Genomic DNA, 20,660 nt, shown 5'->3' on the forward strand with positions numbered 1-20,660 from the left:
TTACATCCTTTCATTCAAATAAAGCGAGATAGCTTCGTACCTTTTTATACTTTAATTTTCAGACGTTTTCAACTGTCCGTTGAACTGACAAAAGATTTGCTTTATATCATTTTCTATACTGTAAGATATAGTTAGTCTGTTTTGTAAATATTTTAATAACAGTTTAAAGCTGTGTTGTTATTTTTCTATGTCTATCTATTGTTTTGTATCTAATATATAAAATTCTCGTGTCGCGGTGTTTGTTGTTAAACTCCTCCGAAACGGCTCGACCGATTCTCATGAAATTTTGTGTGCATATTGGGTATGTCTGAGAATCGGACAACATCTATTTTTCATCCCCCTAAATGTTAAGGGTAGTCCACCCCTAAATATATTTTTTTTAGTTTTAGATATTTTTTATTTTTTCTGTTTTTTATTTTTTTTATGATACAGCATCAAAAATACATACAACCCCTAACTTTCACCCCTCTAAGATCAACCCCTATTTTTTTATTATAAATGATATACATGGCAAAACGACGTTTGCCCGGTCAGCTAGTATATTATAAATATATACCGCATTGGAGTAATATGTACCTAATGGTAGATTATTTGTTATTAAATCATTTAAAAAAACTTTGGAAGCATTTGTAAGAACACTATACATATACTAATAATTCAACGATGCTTAGCTAGATTTCGTGCAATAGATTTTCACTTTTTCGTAAAGTAACTCGATAAAAAAATAATCCAGTGACCGTTCATTCGAGAGAACTAAACTAAAGTTTGTTAATATGTTTTGGTACACAGCTTGAAATAACTAGTCATAAATCCAGTGGAAATACAATGTTTTATTACTTAAATGATCCTCAGACTACTGCCCAGCGATTCTGTAACTCACTTTTCGAACTCACACAGCGGTTTTCGGACGACGACCGCCGATGCGAAAACCGCTGAGTGAGTTCGAAAAGTGAGTTACAGAATCGCAGGGCTGTATATGTTTCTTTGATGCTTTCTTATTAGACATTGACTTAAAGTCCTATGCCACATGGGTGGGGCTGAGAGCGACCACATTGAGCCTTCATCGCGTTTGGTCTTCACATTATACCAAGTTTTTCTGGCTCTCTTTGCCTCATCTGCAACTTTACGTCACCAGACTTGCTTGGCGCTTCCGCTTTCCTTGCGGGTTCCAATCACGCGCCAGTTTGGGGATATGATTGGAATCATATAGTGTATAGTGTTAACAGGTAGACATGGCTAGGCTTATGTCTCTGATACATCGCACTTGAACCTCTGATATCGTAAAAAATTGGTGGATTTAAAATAAAAATATTCCAAATCAGCCAAGTAAAAGTATACATAAAAATTAACAGATTTCTTAGAATACATTTTTACATATTCTGTATGGAATGTTTCAACCTTTGATGTATTATAGAACCGCGAGCAAAAACGAGCTCTATCAGTTGATAAGTTAGTAATTGCACTTCAGTGAACGGAAATAGGCTAAAAGCGGAACGAAGAGAACACGTACGATGCGAACGTGCTTAGAAACATACTGCATTGTTTAACGATAAGTGAAACACATCTATGGAAACTTGAACCTCGCTTTAAGTGGTAACTACTTGAAACTTGTTGGTTTGTCTATTAATATTTATATTCATGAGGGAGTATATTTTTCTCTAAAAAGGTTCTACGCGAAGTTTACCATTCTTCGTATTCACAATATGAGTATCTCATTTCGGGACTGTGTTTTTACAGCCTAAAACAATATACTATTATACCAAAGTTTGTTTGAATTCGTTTAACTTGATCGGCTTTTTCGGACTTTTCTGAGTCGGTTTCATTGATAATTTTAAAGGGAGTGAGCCGATAAAAATATTGTTTTAATTGGAATCGAACCAATAACACGTTACTGGGCTATATTTACTTGACACTATGAACGCTTATAAGCGAAAGCGCATACATACCCACGAAAAAATCAAAAATCAAAAATTAATAGAAAATTAGTATAAAGTTTAGGCAGTAAGGTTAGAAAATACATCGCAACGGCAACCGTGATTTTTTAAAATCTTTATGAAAATTTCCGTGATGTAGACGATATTTTATTTAAATAACATGAACTAACGAAATTAGTTTCTAGCCAATGAGCATAAATAACCGATGGAAGCACTTATCCTGCAGCCGGATCTTAGACCAATATAAGGCAATGTCTCTGATCGGCGGGCAGTTTCACTTAACATCAAGTGAGACTCCTGCCACTTTGCCCCAGTTATACAAAAAAAACATAATACATATTGCAAAATAAAAATATAAAAAAAAAATTATTCTAGATAGTGTTTTTTAAATGGTATAAAGAATGACAGCGACATCTAGTGATAAATTTACGTAGTTTGTGGAAGTAAAGAATAAATTTATCATATACTTGAGTCTGATAGCATTTTTTCGTAGAAGTTCCGCAGCTTTGTACAAGATGGCAGTGATAGAAATAGGGGTTTTAAACTAGGGCTATGTCAGGTCAAACTCCTTTGAAACAAGTATTTGGAGACATTAATTATAAATAATTACTCATAAAAGAAAGAAACAGAACGCATACTTTACAAAATGGAACACAAAACTATTGAATTTTCTGTTTTTAACGATTGCTTTGTTGGTATTAATTTTTGGTTAATTTATGTAAACCCTTTCTATCTAATTGCAATTTAATAACTTAACACCGGTTTGTCCCTTTCTCTCAAATCCTGTTTACGCTGTGATGAAAAGAGACCGAGTACTTAAGGTCGCTATGTAGGACTGATTTATTTTTAATGAATGGAAGTTTATTGTTTTTGTGTCATTATACAAGATTATTTTGTATTTATACTATTAATAAAGATTTCACTAACTAACTCGTAAAACTATTTTCTTTTACTGTAGTTGGGTGCTAATGAGCTCGAGAAGTTATTAAAGTTGAAGGTCAGTTATTTCTGCTAAACCGGAACACTAACAAGCAACGCTAAAACCTTATGTATACAGATGAACTGGTTTGCAAACTTGGTACCGTTAATGTGACCTGCTGACCGACAGGAGAAATAATCACTTTCACGTTAATCGAACTGGTTTAACGCGTAGATTAGCAAAGGACCATTTAATTTGCTTTCTACAGATAAATCAACTAGAAATCATCACCTAAATATAAACATTAAGGAAATGAAAGACACTCTTTGCCGCGTCGTCATTTTAGCTTCCAGTCGAGGTATATGTGAAAATTAAAGGCCAAGAAAACAGCGTACAGCATTATTAAAGGCCGGTACGTGAACTCCCGGAATTGCACGTGTCCATGATGGGGATATTATATTATGTTTTTACAGAAGAGGGTTTGCCTATAAAAACATAATATAATATGTAACCGAGTGTTACAGCATTGTTAGTGTATGAGCTGTTTGTGATCTAATTCTTATTTGTACTCAAAACTGCCTTTTCCAAGCACATAAGTCATTCTATGTTAGTAATATTATGTGCGTTGTATCTTTATTAGTATCTTTACTCTACCTTATAGTCCCATATCCTGTCAAAAGTTGCCGAACATCATGGCTTAATAATTTTGGATGCCGCGCTTCTGAACGATGACTTTGACATCTTTGGTCTCCTTCTATCTGCCACTGCCTTGAATTAGTTAAAGTATCTTTATTAGGTACAATAAATCAATTTATAAAACATTTTCGATTACACTGTTTGAGCTAAGATTTTCTTTGGGAACAAAGAGCGGACAACTCAAATTTTGGCGCAGTAGTGGAGAGGGATTACGAGTAATATACGAGTTTTGTAATCTTGATTATAATCTATTTACGATCTTTTTACGAACGATAATGTAATTTAAATTACAGATGCCATATAACTTATTTATAGAGTGAAATTATAGGCTTTAAGAATCATCTTTTAAAGGAATGTGAACGAGCCTTGTCGTAATTGAATTAAATTATCTTGTTTTAATGTCAAGTGATTTCAGATATTTTTATAGTAGGTATATATCATGTGTCCTATAGTGCTTAAGCGCGCGATCAACCCTGAGACCGTGGATTCCAACTTGTGCTTTTCTATACGGATAATTAATGAAATTTGCCGATCCAAAAAGTTGCTAATAGACACAGAAGACAGACTATCCACTTGTACCTAATTTATCTGATTATTTTTAATTTTTATTACGAAACAACTCAATATCACATACCTCACTTAAAATTTCTTAATTACATTATTATTGTCACTACACTCTTCCATTGTACTTAACACCCTTAATGTTATCTTTGGACGCCATATTGACATTTTGTAGAGTTTTAGCGCTAGCTGCAGATGGCAAAAAGTGGAACTAAATTTTAATGAACAGGCTAAGCAAGAAATGAAACGTCATCGATCTAAGTCATTTGCCTAACCGTTTAATCAAATGGCTGAACATCTTTCAGGCCGTTAGTTAAATGGCGCCGTTTTGTTAAACAGCTAGGCAGTTAATTGAACGGCTGATTAAGCTAGTTGGTATGTAAAATATTTGATATAATTTATTATACAATTTTGAGTAGTATAAGTAAATTAACTTCAGGAACTTAAAAACGCTACACGCTAAAAGTATTCTAGCTATCTTAAACCTCGCACGCTACAAATTTGCATTTAAAACCTTAATTATTGTTCAGTTGCGGCTATTTATGGCCATAATAAACTTCTTTAATACTTATCCTTCGGTAGAAATATGCCAAAATATATTTACGTCGCTTTGTTTTCTGGGTTACGCTGATAAAGGAAACTATAAAATTATTGTCACCGTTATTAAATGCCTCAAGAATTTATTGCATAGGCTTAAAGTATGCTCGAGGTATGGAAATAATTTGTGTACCATGTATTTTAATTTTTAAGCGGCTTTATTGGAGTTTACTTAAAGTTCTTAAAGAACTATGAACTTTATAAAAATGTAGATGCGTTGAGGTACATAAAAGTAACTCTTTCAAAATATCTTATAATGTCAGTAGTAGTAGTATTTTTTTTAAAAATCGATTCGATCACAAACCGTCAGGAGGCTCATCTGTTGTTAAGTGATACCGCCCATGGACACTTAAAACCAGAAGGGTCGCTTTTTAAGTATTGGTACGCTCTTATACAGATTACTCAAAAAAAAATTTAGATTACGATATCATGGTACGATTTTTGAATTAAATAGATATCTAATGATATTGAACAGTGTTGGCCTAGTGGCTTCAGCGTGCGACTCTCATACCTGAGGTCGTAGGTTCGATCCCGGCTGTGCACCAATGGACTTTCTTTCTATGTGCGCATTTAACATTTGCTCAAACGGTGAAGGAAAACATCGTGAGGAAACCGATCACGAACGTCGATAAAAAGTCGACGGCGTGTGTCAAGCACCGGAGGCTGATCAACTACTTGTCTATTAGATTTAAAAAAAATGATCATGGAACGTGTAGCGTCTGTTGCAGCGCCACTGATTTATTTTTTATCCAATGTTGAAACCTAAACCGCTTTACTTTGCAACATCCTATAGCGACAGCGATGTCGATCCCGACGATTTTGTATGCAAGTTCGATGTTGTTCTGTCAATATCCGTAGCGCTGATCGCAACCATGGGATTGTTGATATCGTTGCCGGTATTATTAAAACTTACAAAGTCCCTAGTCCCTTTACTCGATATCATAATTAGTTACGTAAAAAGAGTGCATGGTAGGAATGACGGTAATATTCTTTATAAGTTTGAATACGTGTGTTACGGGCTAGATTTGCTATCTATATATATATAAATGAAACCCGTTTTCCGTTGTCACGACATAACATGAAAACGGCTTGACCGATTTGTCTGTTTCTTTATTTATAATATTCCTTAAAGTACGAGGATGGTTCTTACGGAGAGAAAAATAAAAAAAAATTGAGTGAAAGAGTCTAAAAACAACACTTTTCTATATTCCCATACAAAATATTCGTAATAATATTTAAATGCAATTTGAACTTTAATACCATATCATAAAGTTCAAATGTTAGTGGAGGGGTTCCGGGAAGGTAAATTTTTATTTTTGACAATGTATTTGTTGTATTATCAACTTTCTTTTTTTTATCTTACTAGCTAGACCGGTGTCGCGAATAGCAGAATAAGTATTAAAAAAAAATAAAGAATCGACTGTTAGGCGGTACCTACGATGTTCGCCAGGCCAGCTAGTTTAAAATAAAGATATAAAGAATAACCCGTGAATTCATATACTGTTCAGAGTTCTTAACTACAGATAACTTTCATAGACAAAAAGGTCGTGTATGCGGTGATATTAGTTATTTCGACTATATGTTTGCGTGTTGTTCCCACGAGAATGGAGTGCGTGCTCCTATTTCACCATGCCTCCTGCTGATAGAGGACAAGTCTTTGTTTTTAATTTATGTTATTATTACTAATTACTTAAGATGTCATGTGGAACATGGTGTAATGGTTGCAGCTCCTTACAAACGTTGTGTAAAAAAAACCATGGCGATTAAAAAGAGTGGCGGAGAGTTTATTGCCAGTTCTTCTCATCCGTTCTACGCCCTTGATTTGAGAACTGGCACTAAATGTAAAATTAGAAGCATTAATATGTATTTCTTTTCTGACGAGTCATAAGTGTACAAAGTTAAAAGCATTTCATATACATTTCTTTTTTTGACGATCATAAGTGTACATTGTGTTACCCATATGATTAAATGATTCTTGAATTTGTTAAGGTTTGCAATAACACTGACAGATTGCTAGAGTTTTGTTACTCTGTTGTACAGATTTGTTTATCTGGTCTGTGATCTTCACCTTTCCTTTTCATTTCTTTTGTCTGAAATATCGACTAGTCTAAACTTTAGGATATTTTTTTCATTGTTAATTAAAAGTGTTAATTGCCCTCATAGAGAAGCCAGAGTTCAAACCCACTGCTCACAGGATCGCTAGGACGTATTAGCGTTTAAAATGTATATTATAGTTGTTTATGTAATTGATGACGAAATAATTACACATTATTAGTAATGTAATTCCATAATAATGATACATCGCATTCTTTGTTAATTAAATAACCCTATAATAAGAAACGTCGATTATTTAATTATATGTACTCGTAATACTCGCCATTTTGTTTCTGTAATTAGGTCAAAACTATCATTATAATTTTCCTTTGTAACCATAGAATTCTGCGTTATGTCCGTACACATTTGAAGGTTTTAAATATATTGTGTTGTATCGCTTAAGGGGCAGACCATACCTTTCTGTATCTAAAGTTGTTTTCCCGATAAGTCGTTCCACAACTGAGCGTTTCTTAAGGCAGTTTTTCTGCGCACCACCACTATGTGGAACCAGCTGCTCATTAAAGTATTTCCGAACCAATTCAACTTAGGGACTTCTAAAAAAGATTGTACCAATTCTTAAAAGGCCGGCAACGCACTCGCGAGAATCACCCGCTGTAATCTTATTTATTCCAAAATAGTTATTTTATTTAATTTTTAATTAAAGATTATTCGATTTCCACGAATGTCTTACGAGATATCATATTTTTATAATAACTCTAATATAAAAGAATGGTCAAGAACGCGCGTCAATGTGTTCCGCTCAACCGCTGCGCGCCGGTAACAGCCACTATATTTTAATATTATATAGCTGAAGATTGTTCTTAAGAACTACTTGTTCAAATAGAAAAATTCTGTTGTTTAAAGTAAAAAGTAAAAAGAGAGAAGAACTGGCGATAAACTCTCCACCACTCTTTTTAATCGCATTTTTTGTTTTACAAAATGTTTGTAAGGAGCCGCAACCATTACACCATGTCCCATGTGACATTTTAAGTAATTAATAATAATAACATAAATTAAAAAAAAAGATTTGTCCTCTATCAGCAGAAGGCATGGTGAAATAGAAGCACGCACTTACATTCTCGTTTAATTGTCAATCTCTACTACCGACATAACGCAGGTGTAAGGTGTCTTGCCGGAGAGAACTGGTACTAAATACTAAACAGTTGAAAAGTAGAACGTATGACCAGTGATAGGTGTGAAAATAATTGTCGGTATCGGGGCCTACGACCTACGAGAGTGCACGGTCAAGGCACTTGGCAGGGGCAGGAGATCGCCATCTCCACAATCCACATGCCATTCGCGAACTGACCGCTGCCATTAACGCAACGGAACCTGGGATATTGCATTTTTTAATAACCTTTGAGTGAGTTGTTTTATTGTTTACTACTTATCGCTTATATATTATTATTCATCGTTCTATGATTACCTATTATTTCTTTTTTAAATAAAATAACTTAATTATTACGTGTAAAATTCATGCGCAACGTTTATAGTATAAATTGATATTAAAAAACATATACATATAATAATAAGACTTTATTCATCCACATCTTATTGACATATATTTAACAAAAATATATATAAATTAAATTTCTACTATTGCAATGCGGCCCCTGTTCGGGAGAAGGCCTCCTCCAACTTTTTCCTCCCTAATTTATTTTGTGCTCCCGTCGTCCATTTTTTCCCAGCTACTTACAATATTTGTATATACCCCCAACTTAAAACAATATACACCTTGTTATTGTTGTCATTTTGAAACGTAAAAAAATATTTTTTTAACTATCCGACACCTTGGTTATGGTTTGTGGACTCAGTCAGTGGACGCACTTAGACGCCCAATAGGTCCGTTGTACGTAAAGTCCTGGCTACCTAAGCCAGACTAAAATAGACACTATTCGACAGTTATTGTACGTTTATAAATAATATAATATAATTATTAGAGATGTGAATTAAGAACAAATGTATAAACATCGCAACGTGTAAGTTACATATATTTTTCAACTGTAAGGTTACATACAAATACAAATAAATAATAGTTTAAAAAAACTAAAAAACACGCTTTTAAAGCACATCAAACTAAAAAGTGAAAAATAATTCCTAATTTAGGCTGAAAATGGTAATGAACAAAAAATACTGGTATTATTGTGAAAAAGCGTGGGTTGCTCTATAGACGAAAAATATGGCACAGATAGTTTTTTTAAACTATTATTTATTTTTTAGTTAATTTTTTTTTTCGGATTATTGCATTGTCGTCGATCTTTGACAGGTGCGCAAATTTTGAATAAAATCTGTCCGTTTAAAGTGGGTCAAAATCGAGTCCGAAGTAGTCGGTTACATACATACATACAGGTGAAGCTAATATAAAGCGTGTAATAAGAAAAACCTCACAGAAACTTATTTTCAGAAAAATGCGGCTGCTCATAGCGCTTTGTCTAATAGCCATCGTACAGGCCATAGACATTTACACAGACGACGATTTTCACATAGAAGATGAGCCCTATGATACAAATGACCTGATCGACACTGAGAGCTCAAGAGACGGGCGTATGTTGCCCTACCCTTTGCAGAGAGAAAACGAGGAGACCATGAGAGTGGCCAGGTTCGCCCACTATTCGTATCCACAAAGCCCGATTGTCGATATGATGCTGCAAACAGTTGCTGTTAACTACTCACCAGCTAATTCCAATGATCCGTTCGACTTCTTACGAGATTCTTATCCATTACCAAAAGGTAAGCAATCGTTTAGTTTATTATTTATGGGTTTATAATTATGATAATACAATTAAAACGAATGCAACATTTTATAAATCTGAATCAATTATTTATATTCATAATTAATATACTATTAAATCTTAACGAAAGCTGTAAAAGACAAGCCGACTTTTACTGTTTATATTAAATTAATTAATTAATCATTAATAATAATAATAAGCTACAAATAATAATATTATTTAGTTAATAAGAAGTTTAACAATAATTTCAAATTATACGGGCTAACGCGTTTTGATATAAGCTGAAAATTGATATTTTCGTATAATAGGGTTGATATATGTATGTAAAATGTAATGTGAATATTATATTACATGTTAATTGAATTTAAAACTAGGTATGGGTTACCAAAATAAGCAGGGTTCAGCTTATAACGTCAGTTTAAGTTGAGAATAAGAATAATAGTTAGTTATATCTGGAAAGTATTTCAATTATTTCCATACGTAGACATGTATGTACACTGTACAGTTTTTTATACATAATATTTTAAACACAGTTTTAACGCAGTACGCAGTATGTTGGTTCATCACATAGTGTAAAAGTGTTCTATCAAAATTCGACATGTCTTAATAGTATTTGTTTTGATGGAAGTTTAGTTGTTTTGTTTTGGAAAAATATTCGCAGATTCATCGTTAAAACTTAAAGCCAATAGAGATGTTATCTTTGGCTCGAACTTGTGGGATGCATTGTTATTTTAATATTTCACATCTATTGTAAACTGATCAAGTACAAAGATAGGTGTCTACTTAGCTGATGTCCTTTGCATATTAATGTATTAATTTGACGTTGAAAAGTAATTTATTTTAAAGTTTGTATTAAATATTTTTTGTTAATAATAATTATCCAGTAGTGCTTTATCCTTTGAGACTTTTAGCCTTGAATGAAATCTGTTTATTCATAATACACATTTCTTTTATAGACTTTCTATACCGACACATAAGTCGCCGCATATAGAAATAGATAAAATGATGTAGAGGCGGGATTTGAACACACGACCTCACGATTGAGAATCACACGTTGACCATTATTCCAAATATGCACATTTAACTATTATAAATATTTAGGAAGCTGGAAAAACCTTTGTCATTTCCACGAGCGAATTAAATCTAGAACTCATAACTCATGTTCCAGTTGTGGTAAAGTTGTCAGTCTAATTATTCCAAGTGAAATATGTAAATATGAATTTGCGAATTTATTTTTGTTTATTTAATGATAGTAGTTAAAATATTTTAATTTCGGAATTTTTCTATGGATCTATATTTATGATTTCTTCCTTAGAGGAGTCAAAAAGAGGCTGCCACGTGAAATTTTATTCGTTTCAATAAAAATACAAACAAGTATATATTCTTATAAATATTCTGTCAAGGCTTTCAAACCACATTGAATAAAAAAACATTCTTGAACTATGTAAAGATACGATACGTTTAAAAATAAACACGATAATATTTACGCACTGTTAAGGAAAATTTGTTTATAAAGTACATAATATGACAGGTTACAGCAAGCCCTTAGACGAATATGACTATATTATTGTCGGAGCGAGTTCTGCGGGTTCTGTGCTGGCAGCTCGACTGTCAGAAGACAAGCCGAAGGCCACGGTGCTGCTACTAGAGGCTGGCAAGCCGGAAATGATTCTGTCAGATATCCCGGCACTGACACACCACATGCAAGACACGGATTATGTGTGGCGGTACTCTATGGAACACCAGGCCGGCGTGTGTCTAGGTAAATATGAATATGTAGACGCTTTAATCTTTTAATGGTTGAAAACCTTTAACTATTCAATGACTTTATAAACCTTTCAAAGTTAAAATCCTTATCTAATATATAAAATTCTCGTGTCCCTCCACCCCAACTCCACTCCGAGTCTGCGAATCGGACAACATCTATTTTTCATCTCCCTAAATTTTTGTTTTTATATTTTTATGATACAGCATACGAAATACATACAACCCTTAATTTTCACTCCTCCACTACCAACCCCTAATTTTTATTAAATAGTTACTTTTATTGAAGTAAAAAAATGTTTCCTAGAAATAATATACATGGCAAAACAACGTTTGCCGAGTATAGCTAGTAATGTATAATTAATGTAATCATATTAACAAAAAAAACACAAGAATCCAATAACATTTATATTATATATTAATTATCCAACTCCGCTGTTTGTTGCTTTGCAAGGAAAATACGAAAGCTTATTTTTAGGTGTTGGTGACATATTTAAGCATTCCTCTGTGCAAGATAGTTAGGTCTAAGAAGTAGGTTTTACGAATTTGTCTCTTTATTAATTGCGCAAAGAAATATCCATGCTCGAACCACGCGCCTCGGGGTTGTGTATCTCATGTAAATATTAATACTACAGCTCAAAGAAATACAAAATATGTGAGTGATCGACAAAATTTTTTGCAATAAGATGAACCGGTAAATATGGTCCATAAAGAAGCGATGAGAATTCGCGTTTATGTGTGTACAGTTTGGAAAGTAACGTTGCATTCAAGAGTAAAGCTGCATTTTGTGGAATAACAACTAAAACTAGTTATGAAAAGTGACACAGGCTTGAACAGTTAGGTGCAAACAGAGGTGTACTTGTTTGTTTGTCAGTTAGCGAATTGTTGATAACAACGCAGTTAACAATTAGGGCACGGCTTCAGTTTAAAAGGCTTATTTAAAATTATTTGTATGTTTTATTATTGCCATAGATTTGTACGTTATCTATATATATAAAAATGAAACCCGTTTTCCGTTGTCACGACATAACATGAAAACGGCTTGACCGATTTGTCTGATTTTTTTTTGTTGTGTTTGTTGAAAAGAAAAAAAGAAAAAAATTGCGCGGAAAATTAGAAAATTTAAGAATACTTAACCACCATACAATTCGAACTTTTTGATGTAACCTTATGGCGTTTGACATAACATTGACAGAATGCGTGCTGCAAATATCGTCAAAGAGGATGTAAGAAAAATGAATATCGTTTAAAATAAATGCTTCGTTCGGAATTATTATATTGACTGAAATATTTTTTAATTAATTATAGCAATTTGAAATCAATATTCATAGTTAAGACAGGACAACGTCTGTCAGGTCCGCTAGTTAGATATAAAAACGAAAGAATATACATATTTTAATAGTCTGAAACAAAATCTTAGTATTTTATTTAAAATTGTTTTTTTTATTCAATTAGCCTTCACATAATAAATTGTTCAAGTGTAATACCTCTTAACAAAGAATATCCTGATTCACCTAGGATTGTAAGAATAGATGACTTTTGCTATAACAAAACGTAATGGGAGACTTAGTTCGCACATTATAATTACAATATTATTAGACTTAGGTAATAGCCTAAGCGTGAAGCAATTTAGAGGCAACAGACCAGGCAAGGCTACCATATGTAAAAATTCAATACGTTTTTGACATAAGGATGTCATACTCTTTTTTTATGGCTCTGGCACGATTTGTGCAATAGCCAGCGTCAAGTATAGGATTTTTATAATTCGTGCTTGTCTTTAGAAATTCGACCGTGTCCTCCATGTACGGTTTAGGCACTCGCCCGGTACCGCACAACCCTCCCAAAGGCCGAGGACAAATTTAAATTAAATTAAAACTTGCCCTCGAACCGGGAATCGAACCCGGTACCCCTCACCTAGCTGCCACTTAATAAGACCGCTAGGCTATGAGGATGTCATACATACTTAGCACTGAATTTTATCCTAAAGGCCTCTGAATAATTTATTTCCTACTCTTTATGAAGCTGCATTCTCTATAAGACTGCTTAGAATAATAAGAATGACATATAGTCGATTAATGTTATCATTTTTGAAGTCTTAGAAAAATCGAGAAGAAAAATTATATATAAAAGTAATTTAAGTTTTAGTATTAGTTGGAAGCAAGACATTACCTGTGAACGAAGCTATTGTTAAAAGCTACGATAATATCAGAAGCATCTCCGAATTAATATAAATAAAACCTTTAGATATGACTACGCCAATATTAGCTATACGAAAGCATTTTGTGGACCTAAGTTCAACGTATATTTGAAATTGAATCGACACATTCAAAATCAATATTAGTGAATTTTTGAATTGAAGTGTTAATGTTATGAATAATTAAACAACCTAACCGTTCGTGTAAATAAAAAAATATATATGCATTATATATTAGGTACTATGTGAGCTTTATAAAGAGTAAGGAAAATGGTTATTCTCATCATTCAAAAGTTTTATATATAGAAATAATTGTTTAGGTGAATCTGTAGGAGTATTGTTTATCAAGTAGGTTGTATTATTGTAAGTTATTTGCCTCATAAACTTAATTTAACCGCCTACGCAAGTTAACCTTGTTGTTCATGAAATCTTTGAAAACAAAAATAAAAGCAATACAATTGAAAATTATAATACAGAACGATATAATAATGTAAAATAAAAATATAAATGCATTATATTTTACTATGTGAGCTTTATAGAGAGTAAGGACAATGGTTATTCTCATCGTTCAAAAGTATTACGTATATATAGATATAATTGTGTAGGTGAATCTGTAGGAGTATTGTTTATCAAGTAGATTGTATTATTGTTCGTTATTTGCCTCATGAACTTAATTTAACCGCCTACGCAAGTTAACCTTGTTGTTCATGAAATCTTCTAAAACAAAAATAAAAGCAATAAATTAAAACTATAATATATAACGATAAAATATGATCGCACACGAAAAGCTAATATCCTTTTTATATTAAATCGGGCTTCAAATAATTGCAGGGAGTGAGGAACAGCGCTGCTATTCCCCTCGAGGTAAAGCCCTGGGCGGAAGTAGTGTCACAGACTATATGTTCTACTCCCGAGGTCGTCCCGAGGACTGGAACGGGATAGCAGCTGATGGTAACTATGGATGGTGAGTATTAATTTTTTATGCGGTTTGCTCAGGAACTGCTCGAGCGGTCCGTGTATTGCGAATATGAATTTAGTATGGAAACTGCAGATCGCCGTGCGGCGACCGCATATTGCAGTCGGTCTTGACTGCAACATGCGGGATGTCTATGGCCCGCTATAGTCGTAGAATAGTGACGAATCTGACATATAGTAAACTTTACAGGGCAGCCATTTTAAAATAATATAATCATGTTAGTTTTTTTGTCATAACTTTTTTTAATTCATATTATGTTATTATGAAAATTGGCATACAACCAAATAAAATAAAAATAATAACAATTAATTACACAGTTTTCTAGAAAAATGTTTCTATGGGCGTCTATCAAATCTATCTAGATTTACCTACTAAAAACTTTCTTTTTCGATACAAATAATTTTCCTATACGTAACTATAAATAAATCTGTTGTATTAATAATAAAACAAGGCCAATCAAGAGAATAATAAACAAATAAATTTTGTTTTATTAGTCCTACTTCACTAACAAATTGATTAACCTTTCCCTTCCGTATTTTGTAAAATATAAAAAAAAATATTATTCTGTATGAAATCAAGGTCAGTTGACCGTTACATTGACGTCAACGGCCTCTTCATGAAACTGTTCCACTTGAAAGTTGTACCGCCCTCAATGATAACTTGATAATAGGTCTCGAGACTAACGAGATAAGAGTTACCTAATTAGGATTCTTGAAATACGTACTGCGATTAACTCACAACTTATAGACGGATCAACCTGAGAACGATTATTCTTTTTCAATTGTAAATCATTTTAACCACGAATTTACCCATCCAGGAGCTAGATATATATCTTATATAAAATTCTCGTGTCACAATGTTCGTTCCCATACTCCTCCGAAACGGCTCTACCGATTCTTATGAAATTTTTAATGCATATTCAGTAAGTCTGAGAATTGGCTACTATCTTTCAAACCCCTAAGCGATAAGGGGTGCCCACTCCAAAAAAACTTTTTATTTTTTTAGTTTTTTTTTGTTTTACGATACCGATTCACCCCGCTACGATCAACCCCTGTTTTTTATTATAGTAGATAGTTATTTTTATTGAACTAAAAAATGTTACCTAGAAATAATATACATGGCGAAACAATGTTTGCCGGGTCAGCTTTCTACTTTTCTATCTATGCCAGCTGTTTTATACTTAACAAGTATATTCTCGGCCGGTGCAGGCACGTCTGGCCGCCAGCAGTTTTACGAGCTGGCGCTCACGATAACACGTCCCGCTTAGTATTCTAGGGCTTAGCTAATCTGTCATACCCACGTTACATAATCTCGTCTTTTCAGGTCATACAATGAGGTACTCGAGTATTTTAAAAAGTCGGAGCGATCCGAGCTTAAAAAGTATAAAAACCTGCCGTACAGAGGTCGCGATGGAGAGCTCACTGTTGAAAATGTGCCCTTCAAGTAAGTACTCTTGGAAATATTTCATGTTTCTCGCACACTTCATATAATATTTTGAATGATAATCAAAAGGAAATTACAAAAATAAGTGGATATTGAAATTCAATTCACCATCAATTCTGCTGCAGACAGAAACAAACTTTGATTAATTTTGTTTTTTAATAACAAAAGCAGAAACTGACACTTGATGCTCTATAATTTAACATATTTAAACACTCGTATTAAAAAAAATATTAATGTTTTTTTTATTTTAGGACGGGACTAGTGGAGGCATTCTTAGCGGCAGGTAGACTCAACGGGTACCAAACTGTAGACTATGTGTCTCCAGACCAACTAGGTTTTGGCTACATTCAGACAATCACAAACAAGGGGCACCGCCTTAGTGCCGCTAAAGCCTTTTTACATCAACATAAACGGCGCAAGAATATGCATATTTTAACCGATGCAAGGGTAACAAAAATACTTATCGAACCACACAGCAAGAGGGCGTTCGCGGTAGACTATATAAAGAATAACGTCAAAACTACTGTACGGTGTCGCAGAGAAATAATACTCTCTGCCGGTCCTATTGCATCTCCTCAATTACTCATGCTGTCCGGAGTCGGACCTGAGGAACATCTACAAACGTTGGGCATCCCAGTACTATCAAACGTTCCTGTTGGAAGAACTCTTTACGATCATATCGGTTTTCCAGGAGTTGTATTTAAATTGAATAGTAGTAATGCGAGCTTGATAGAACCAAAAGTAGCAACAATACCTAATTTGATGCAATGGCTACAATTTGGAGATGGGCTCTTAACAACGCCTGGAGGAGTAGAAGGTGTAGGTTACATAAAAACAAGTGTTTCTGATAACCCTGAGCTGGTACCTGATATTGAGCTTATTAATATGGGCGGATCTATCACATCTGATGGAGGCGCTGCGATCAGAAAAAGTTGGAAAATATCAGACAGGACATACCACAATTCTTTCGGTACACTGACTGATTGCGATACCTGGCAAGCAATACCAGTCCTATTACATCCAAAATCAAGAGGTCGTTTAGAACTACGTGACATCAGTCCCTTTTCATATCCAAAGATATTTGGTAATTTCTTATCAGACGCACGGGACATTGCAGCATTAAAAGAAGCTATCAAAGTATTAATTGGGCTTGGAGAGTCTGAACCATTTAGAAAATATGGTCCAAGTCTACATCTAGCTCCGTATCCCACCTGCTCGAGTTACGCCCCAGGATCTGATCCATACTGGGATTGCGCGATTAGAACAATGGTAGTATCTATGAGAAGGCAGACATCGACTTGTAAAATGGGTCCAGAGAACGATAGTGAAGCTGTGGTTGATCCCGAACTCAGAGTACGTGGCGTGCAGGGCCTCAGAGTAGCGGATATAAGTATCCTACCAAAAACAATCAGTGGACATACAATTGCTCCGGAAATAATGATTGGCGAGAAGGCAGCTGATTTGCTAAGAAAAACCTGGTCGAATTTAATAGCTTAAAAATTGTAGGTTAATTTTTATTTAGGTTCAATAAATTTATCCAAAGAAAACCGTCTTTAATTTGTGAGAAGAACGACGTTTGATTTAACGTCGTTCCTAATAAAGGTGATAATTGAGAGTGAAGTGATTAATTGCAGCTGGGTCGAGAGATAACGTCAATAGAAGTCGCTTTTAGGCAATTTCGGCCTCGTCATGTTGACCCCAAAAAAATCGATCATTCATCAATGTGAAGCTCCATTAACATTGAAATTTGGCACATCTCTGTGAAGATGCTGAGGCTCAACGGCATGTATTAGCGGTTCATTTAATTAGCTCCATCATTCATAATTATACAGAAATTTTTCACGACGTTACGTAATGAGCAGAGGATTGATCCAATTAATCCGTCACTTGATTACAGAGGTTGTATCGAGAATATGATTTCAATATTAATTGTATGACTTATGAAGGATTTTTAATAGGGAATTTCTGTATTGATAATATTTTAGATATTGGATAATGAAACAACTATTCTATGCAAACGATTCAACGGAAATCATTCCCAGAATCATCAGGTTAACTTTACGTCATATCTTTACGAATAAGGGGAGGTCACGCTATCATCAATTTTATTAAATTAAAAAGAACAACCATTATTTTTAACGAGACAATTGTCTGCAAAGAGTATTTACGTTCAAAATAATGATATATATTTTGAAATTACAAACGAATTAATTAAGTTTTTAAGCCAGCATAATTATGTCAAAAGACATATGGAAATGAATTGACCGGAAAGGTGTAACAAAGTGTGGCGAGGTGCAGTCACCCCCGGAGCCACGAAATATGAGTGTCACATCGGACACACATACCAATGCTTCTACTACGAAAATATCGATCGAGATACCTTTATTAAATAATATTGAAAAGAAAATCATACGTATTCGTTCTCATTTATCTTCAAATTGTGAAGAATTTTGTTTACTTTTTTGCTATCCAAATATATACCCAGTTGCTTAGGTACGTGTATGTATGTTTTTGCATCAGTAAAAAAAAACATTTAATCATGTTGGTAACATAATGAACACTTATGACTCGTCACTAAAGAAATAAATATTAATGCTTCTAATTTTACATTTACTGCCAGTTCTCAAATCAAGGGCGTAGAACGGAAGAGAAGAACTGGCAATAAACACTATATATATAGTATAGTTGCAGCTCCTTATTATATATATATATATAATAAGGAGCTGCAACTATTACACCATGTTCCACATGATATATCAAGTAATTAATAATAATACCATAAATTTGAAAAAAAAAACAAAGACTTGTCCTCTATCAGCAGGAGGCATGGTGAAATAGGAGCACGCACTTACATTCTCGTGGGAACAACACGCAAACACATAGTCGAAATAAGCAACATCACCGCATACACGAATTCAAGTACGACCAGTCACCACAAGCAGGACCCGTTCACGAGCATGACGCATGGCCAGCCATCGGCAGTATCAACGACATATACGGTTTGTTTTAAAGCCTCTGCATTCAAAATCTTAATTTTTTCTACAGTAAACAATAATTATTACTAGACACCACCGAACTTTAAAAAGTTTTTGTAAAAGATATGGTATCCACTTCTAAAGTATGGTGAATCTCGGTTAAGATATCTTGACTACTACTCTACAGGAAAAGATAGGAAGAGTTTTTTTAAATTCGAGTAAGCCGTGAGATCGATTGTAAGTGCAAAGGTAAACACGGCCTCAATGAATGAAGGGTAGCGCAGTCGGGCGCGCGCCGAAGAGACGTCGTGTTGTGTCGCGTCCACAATATACCGGAAAGCCGCACCGCTACGGCGAATATGTGATAGTGAAATACAAAAATAATCTTAAATGTTTGACAAACTTATTAATTATAAAACAAAATTTATATTTCTTTAAAATAATATTTTATTCGAAACTGGAATATTTAATTGGGCACGACTTAAATTATCCTAAAGTTGGTTTTTTTTTCTAAAAATATCTAAATGTTTTTTGTTCGTTCTACATAAATGTTAAAAATACTAGTTTAACCGTGTATCTACGCCGTAGCACTTCCGGTCTAAGTGCTACGCCTAATCAGATAAAATAAAATGCAAGCGATGTAAAATACCTCTAAATTTAACCCTTGAAATTTGGAATTTCTGATCAAATACTAAAATTAGTTTCACTAGTTACTAATCGAGAAGTAGAATAATTTTTGTAAGTAACTGCATACAAAAAGAATTATCCGTTACGGTTTCAATTGTGTAATTTTTTTATGGATAAGTTTCAACGTATATAAAATGTAGTAAAACAGTTCGCCTTTAATGAGTTCAAGCAATTATCGAATCAATATTTAATTTCAATACAGTGTGTTATTAGTATCATTTAGGGTTCATTGAAACTTCTATCTTTATAACTATATAAAAACGTCAATACTTAATAAACTACTATCAATTCGTACTAGTAATAAAGTATACTAATAAAGAATATTTTAGACGATAAAGGCCAATACACTTTTATATTTTATCGTATTTCAGAATTTTCTAGAGACTAGATAAAATGAAATCTCCTTCCGGCAGTACTGTTAAAAATGCATGAACATTTACAACGATTTTTTGTTAGCTCTCGTTATATATTTTAATAGTCTTGGATATATGGTAATAATAATGAAAAATCTAATGCATCCATCCGTGGGCGTATGATATATATTATTTGAAAATTCCATTTTAAGAATCACTGACGTAGCAGATATTGTGCAATAATTCTAATAAACTTAATATCGACCGCTTTATAGAGCAACTAAATTCTACTGTAATCAGTTGCATATATAGCTTATTCATGCATTAAGATGAATATAGTCCGGTATGTACAAAGTACTGCCTTCCACGTAAACGAGTAGATAAAGGAGAAACTTAGTGGACTAGGATACCATTTGTTTAGGAAAGTCGCATAGAGAAAAATATCAAATAATGTCCACCCGTAAACGGCGTAGCTCAGATATTTTCTTATATAAAATATGTATTGGTGTAATTTTATTTCAGTCGAGGATTTTTATCTTTGCCTTTTACCTGTCAAGGCCAGACGTACGTGAAACCATTACGTTTTGTACGTGAAATACGACATAAATGGGCGAGTTATACCCGGCCATTCCTTCGTCCATGTTACTGCTTCATGATAGTCACGATAAATTGAAAGTGCCACGTTTATCATCGCGCCGTGATTGTGTTTTAGCTTCGTTTTATTATCCACCGTTC

At 33.8% G+C, this 20,660-nt stretch overlaps 2 protein-coding genes across 2 annotated transcripts in view; both read left to right on the forward strand.

The window, feature by feature from the left end:
• The first annotated feature begins 8,035 nt into the window (after nucleotides 1-8,035).
• Nucleotides 8,036-17,457, forward strand: LOC125051170 (glucose dehydrogenase [FAD, quinone]-like). The gene is made up of 6 exons (XM_047651344.1): nucleotides 8,036-8,164; nucleotides 9,206-9,531; nucleotides 11,065-11,295; nucleotides 14,323-14,455; nucleotides 15,791-15,910; nucleotides 16,162-17,457. Exons 2-6 carry the CDS (start codon nucleotides 9,210-9,212, stop codon nucleotides 17,405-17,407), a joined length of 2,052 nt encoding a protein of 683 aa, XP_047507300.1. The 5' UTR covers nucleotides 8,036-8,164; nucleotides 9,206-9,209; the 3' UTR covers nucleotides 17,408-17,457.
• A 1,719-nt stretch (nucleotides 17,458-19,176) lies between these two features.
• Nucleotides 19,177-20,660, forward strand: part of LOC125051132 — a 66,634-nt gene continuing 65,150 nt past the window's right edge. The window contains exon 1 of the mRNA XM_047651293.1: nucleotides 19,177-19,277. The gene's annotated coding sequence lies outside the window, so the exon portion shown is untranslated. The remainder of the gene's footprint in view (nucleotides 19,278-20,660) is intronic.

The sequence above is a fragment of the Pieris napi genome, chromosome 7, assembly GCF_905475465.1.
Source record: "Pieris napi chromosome 7, ilPieNapi1.2, whole genome shotgun sequence".
In the NCBI taxonomy this organism is placed as follows: Eukaryota; Metazoa; Arthropoda; class Insecta; order Lepidoptera; family Pieridae; genus Pieris; species Pieris napi.

Excerpts from the sequence above, each read along its gene's own strand:
- LOC125051170 (XM_047651344.1), top strand. The coding sequence starts at position 9,210 with ATGCGGCTGCTCATAGCGCTTTGTCTAATAGCCATCGTACAGGCCATA. Across the intron at positions 9,532-11,064 it reads TTCTTATCCATTACCAAAAG|GTTACAGCAAGCCCTTAGAC; the intron begins GTAAGCAATCGT and ends ATAATATGACAG. Across the intron at positions 11,296-14,322 it reads CCAGGCCGGCGTGTGTCTAG|GGAGTGAGGAACAGCGCTGC; the intron begins GTAAATATGAAT and ends AAATAATTGCAG.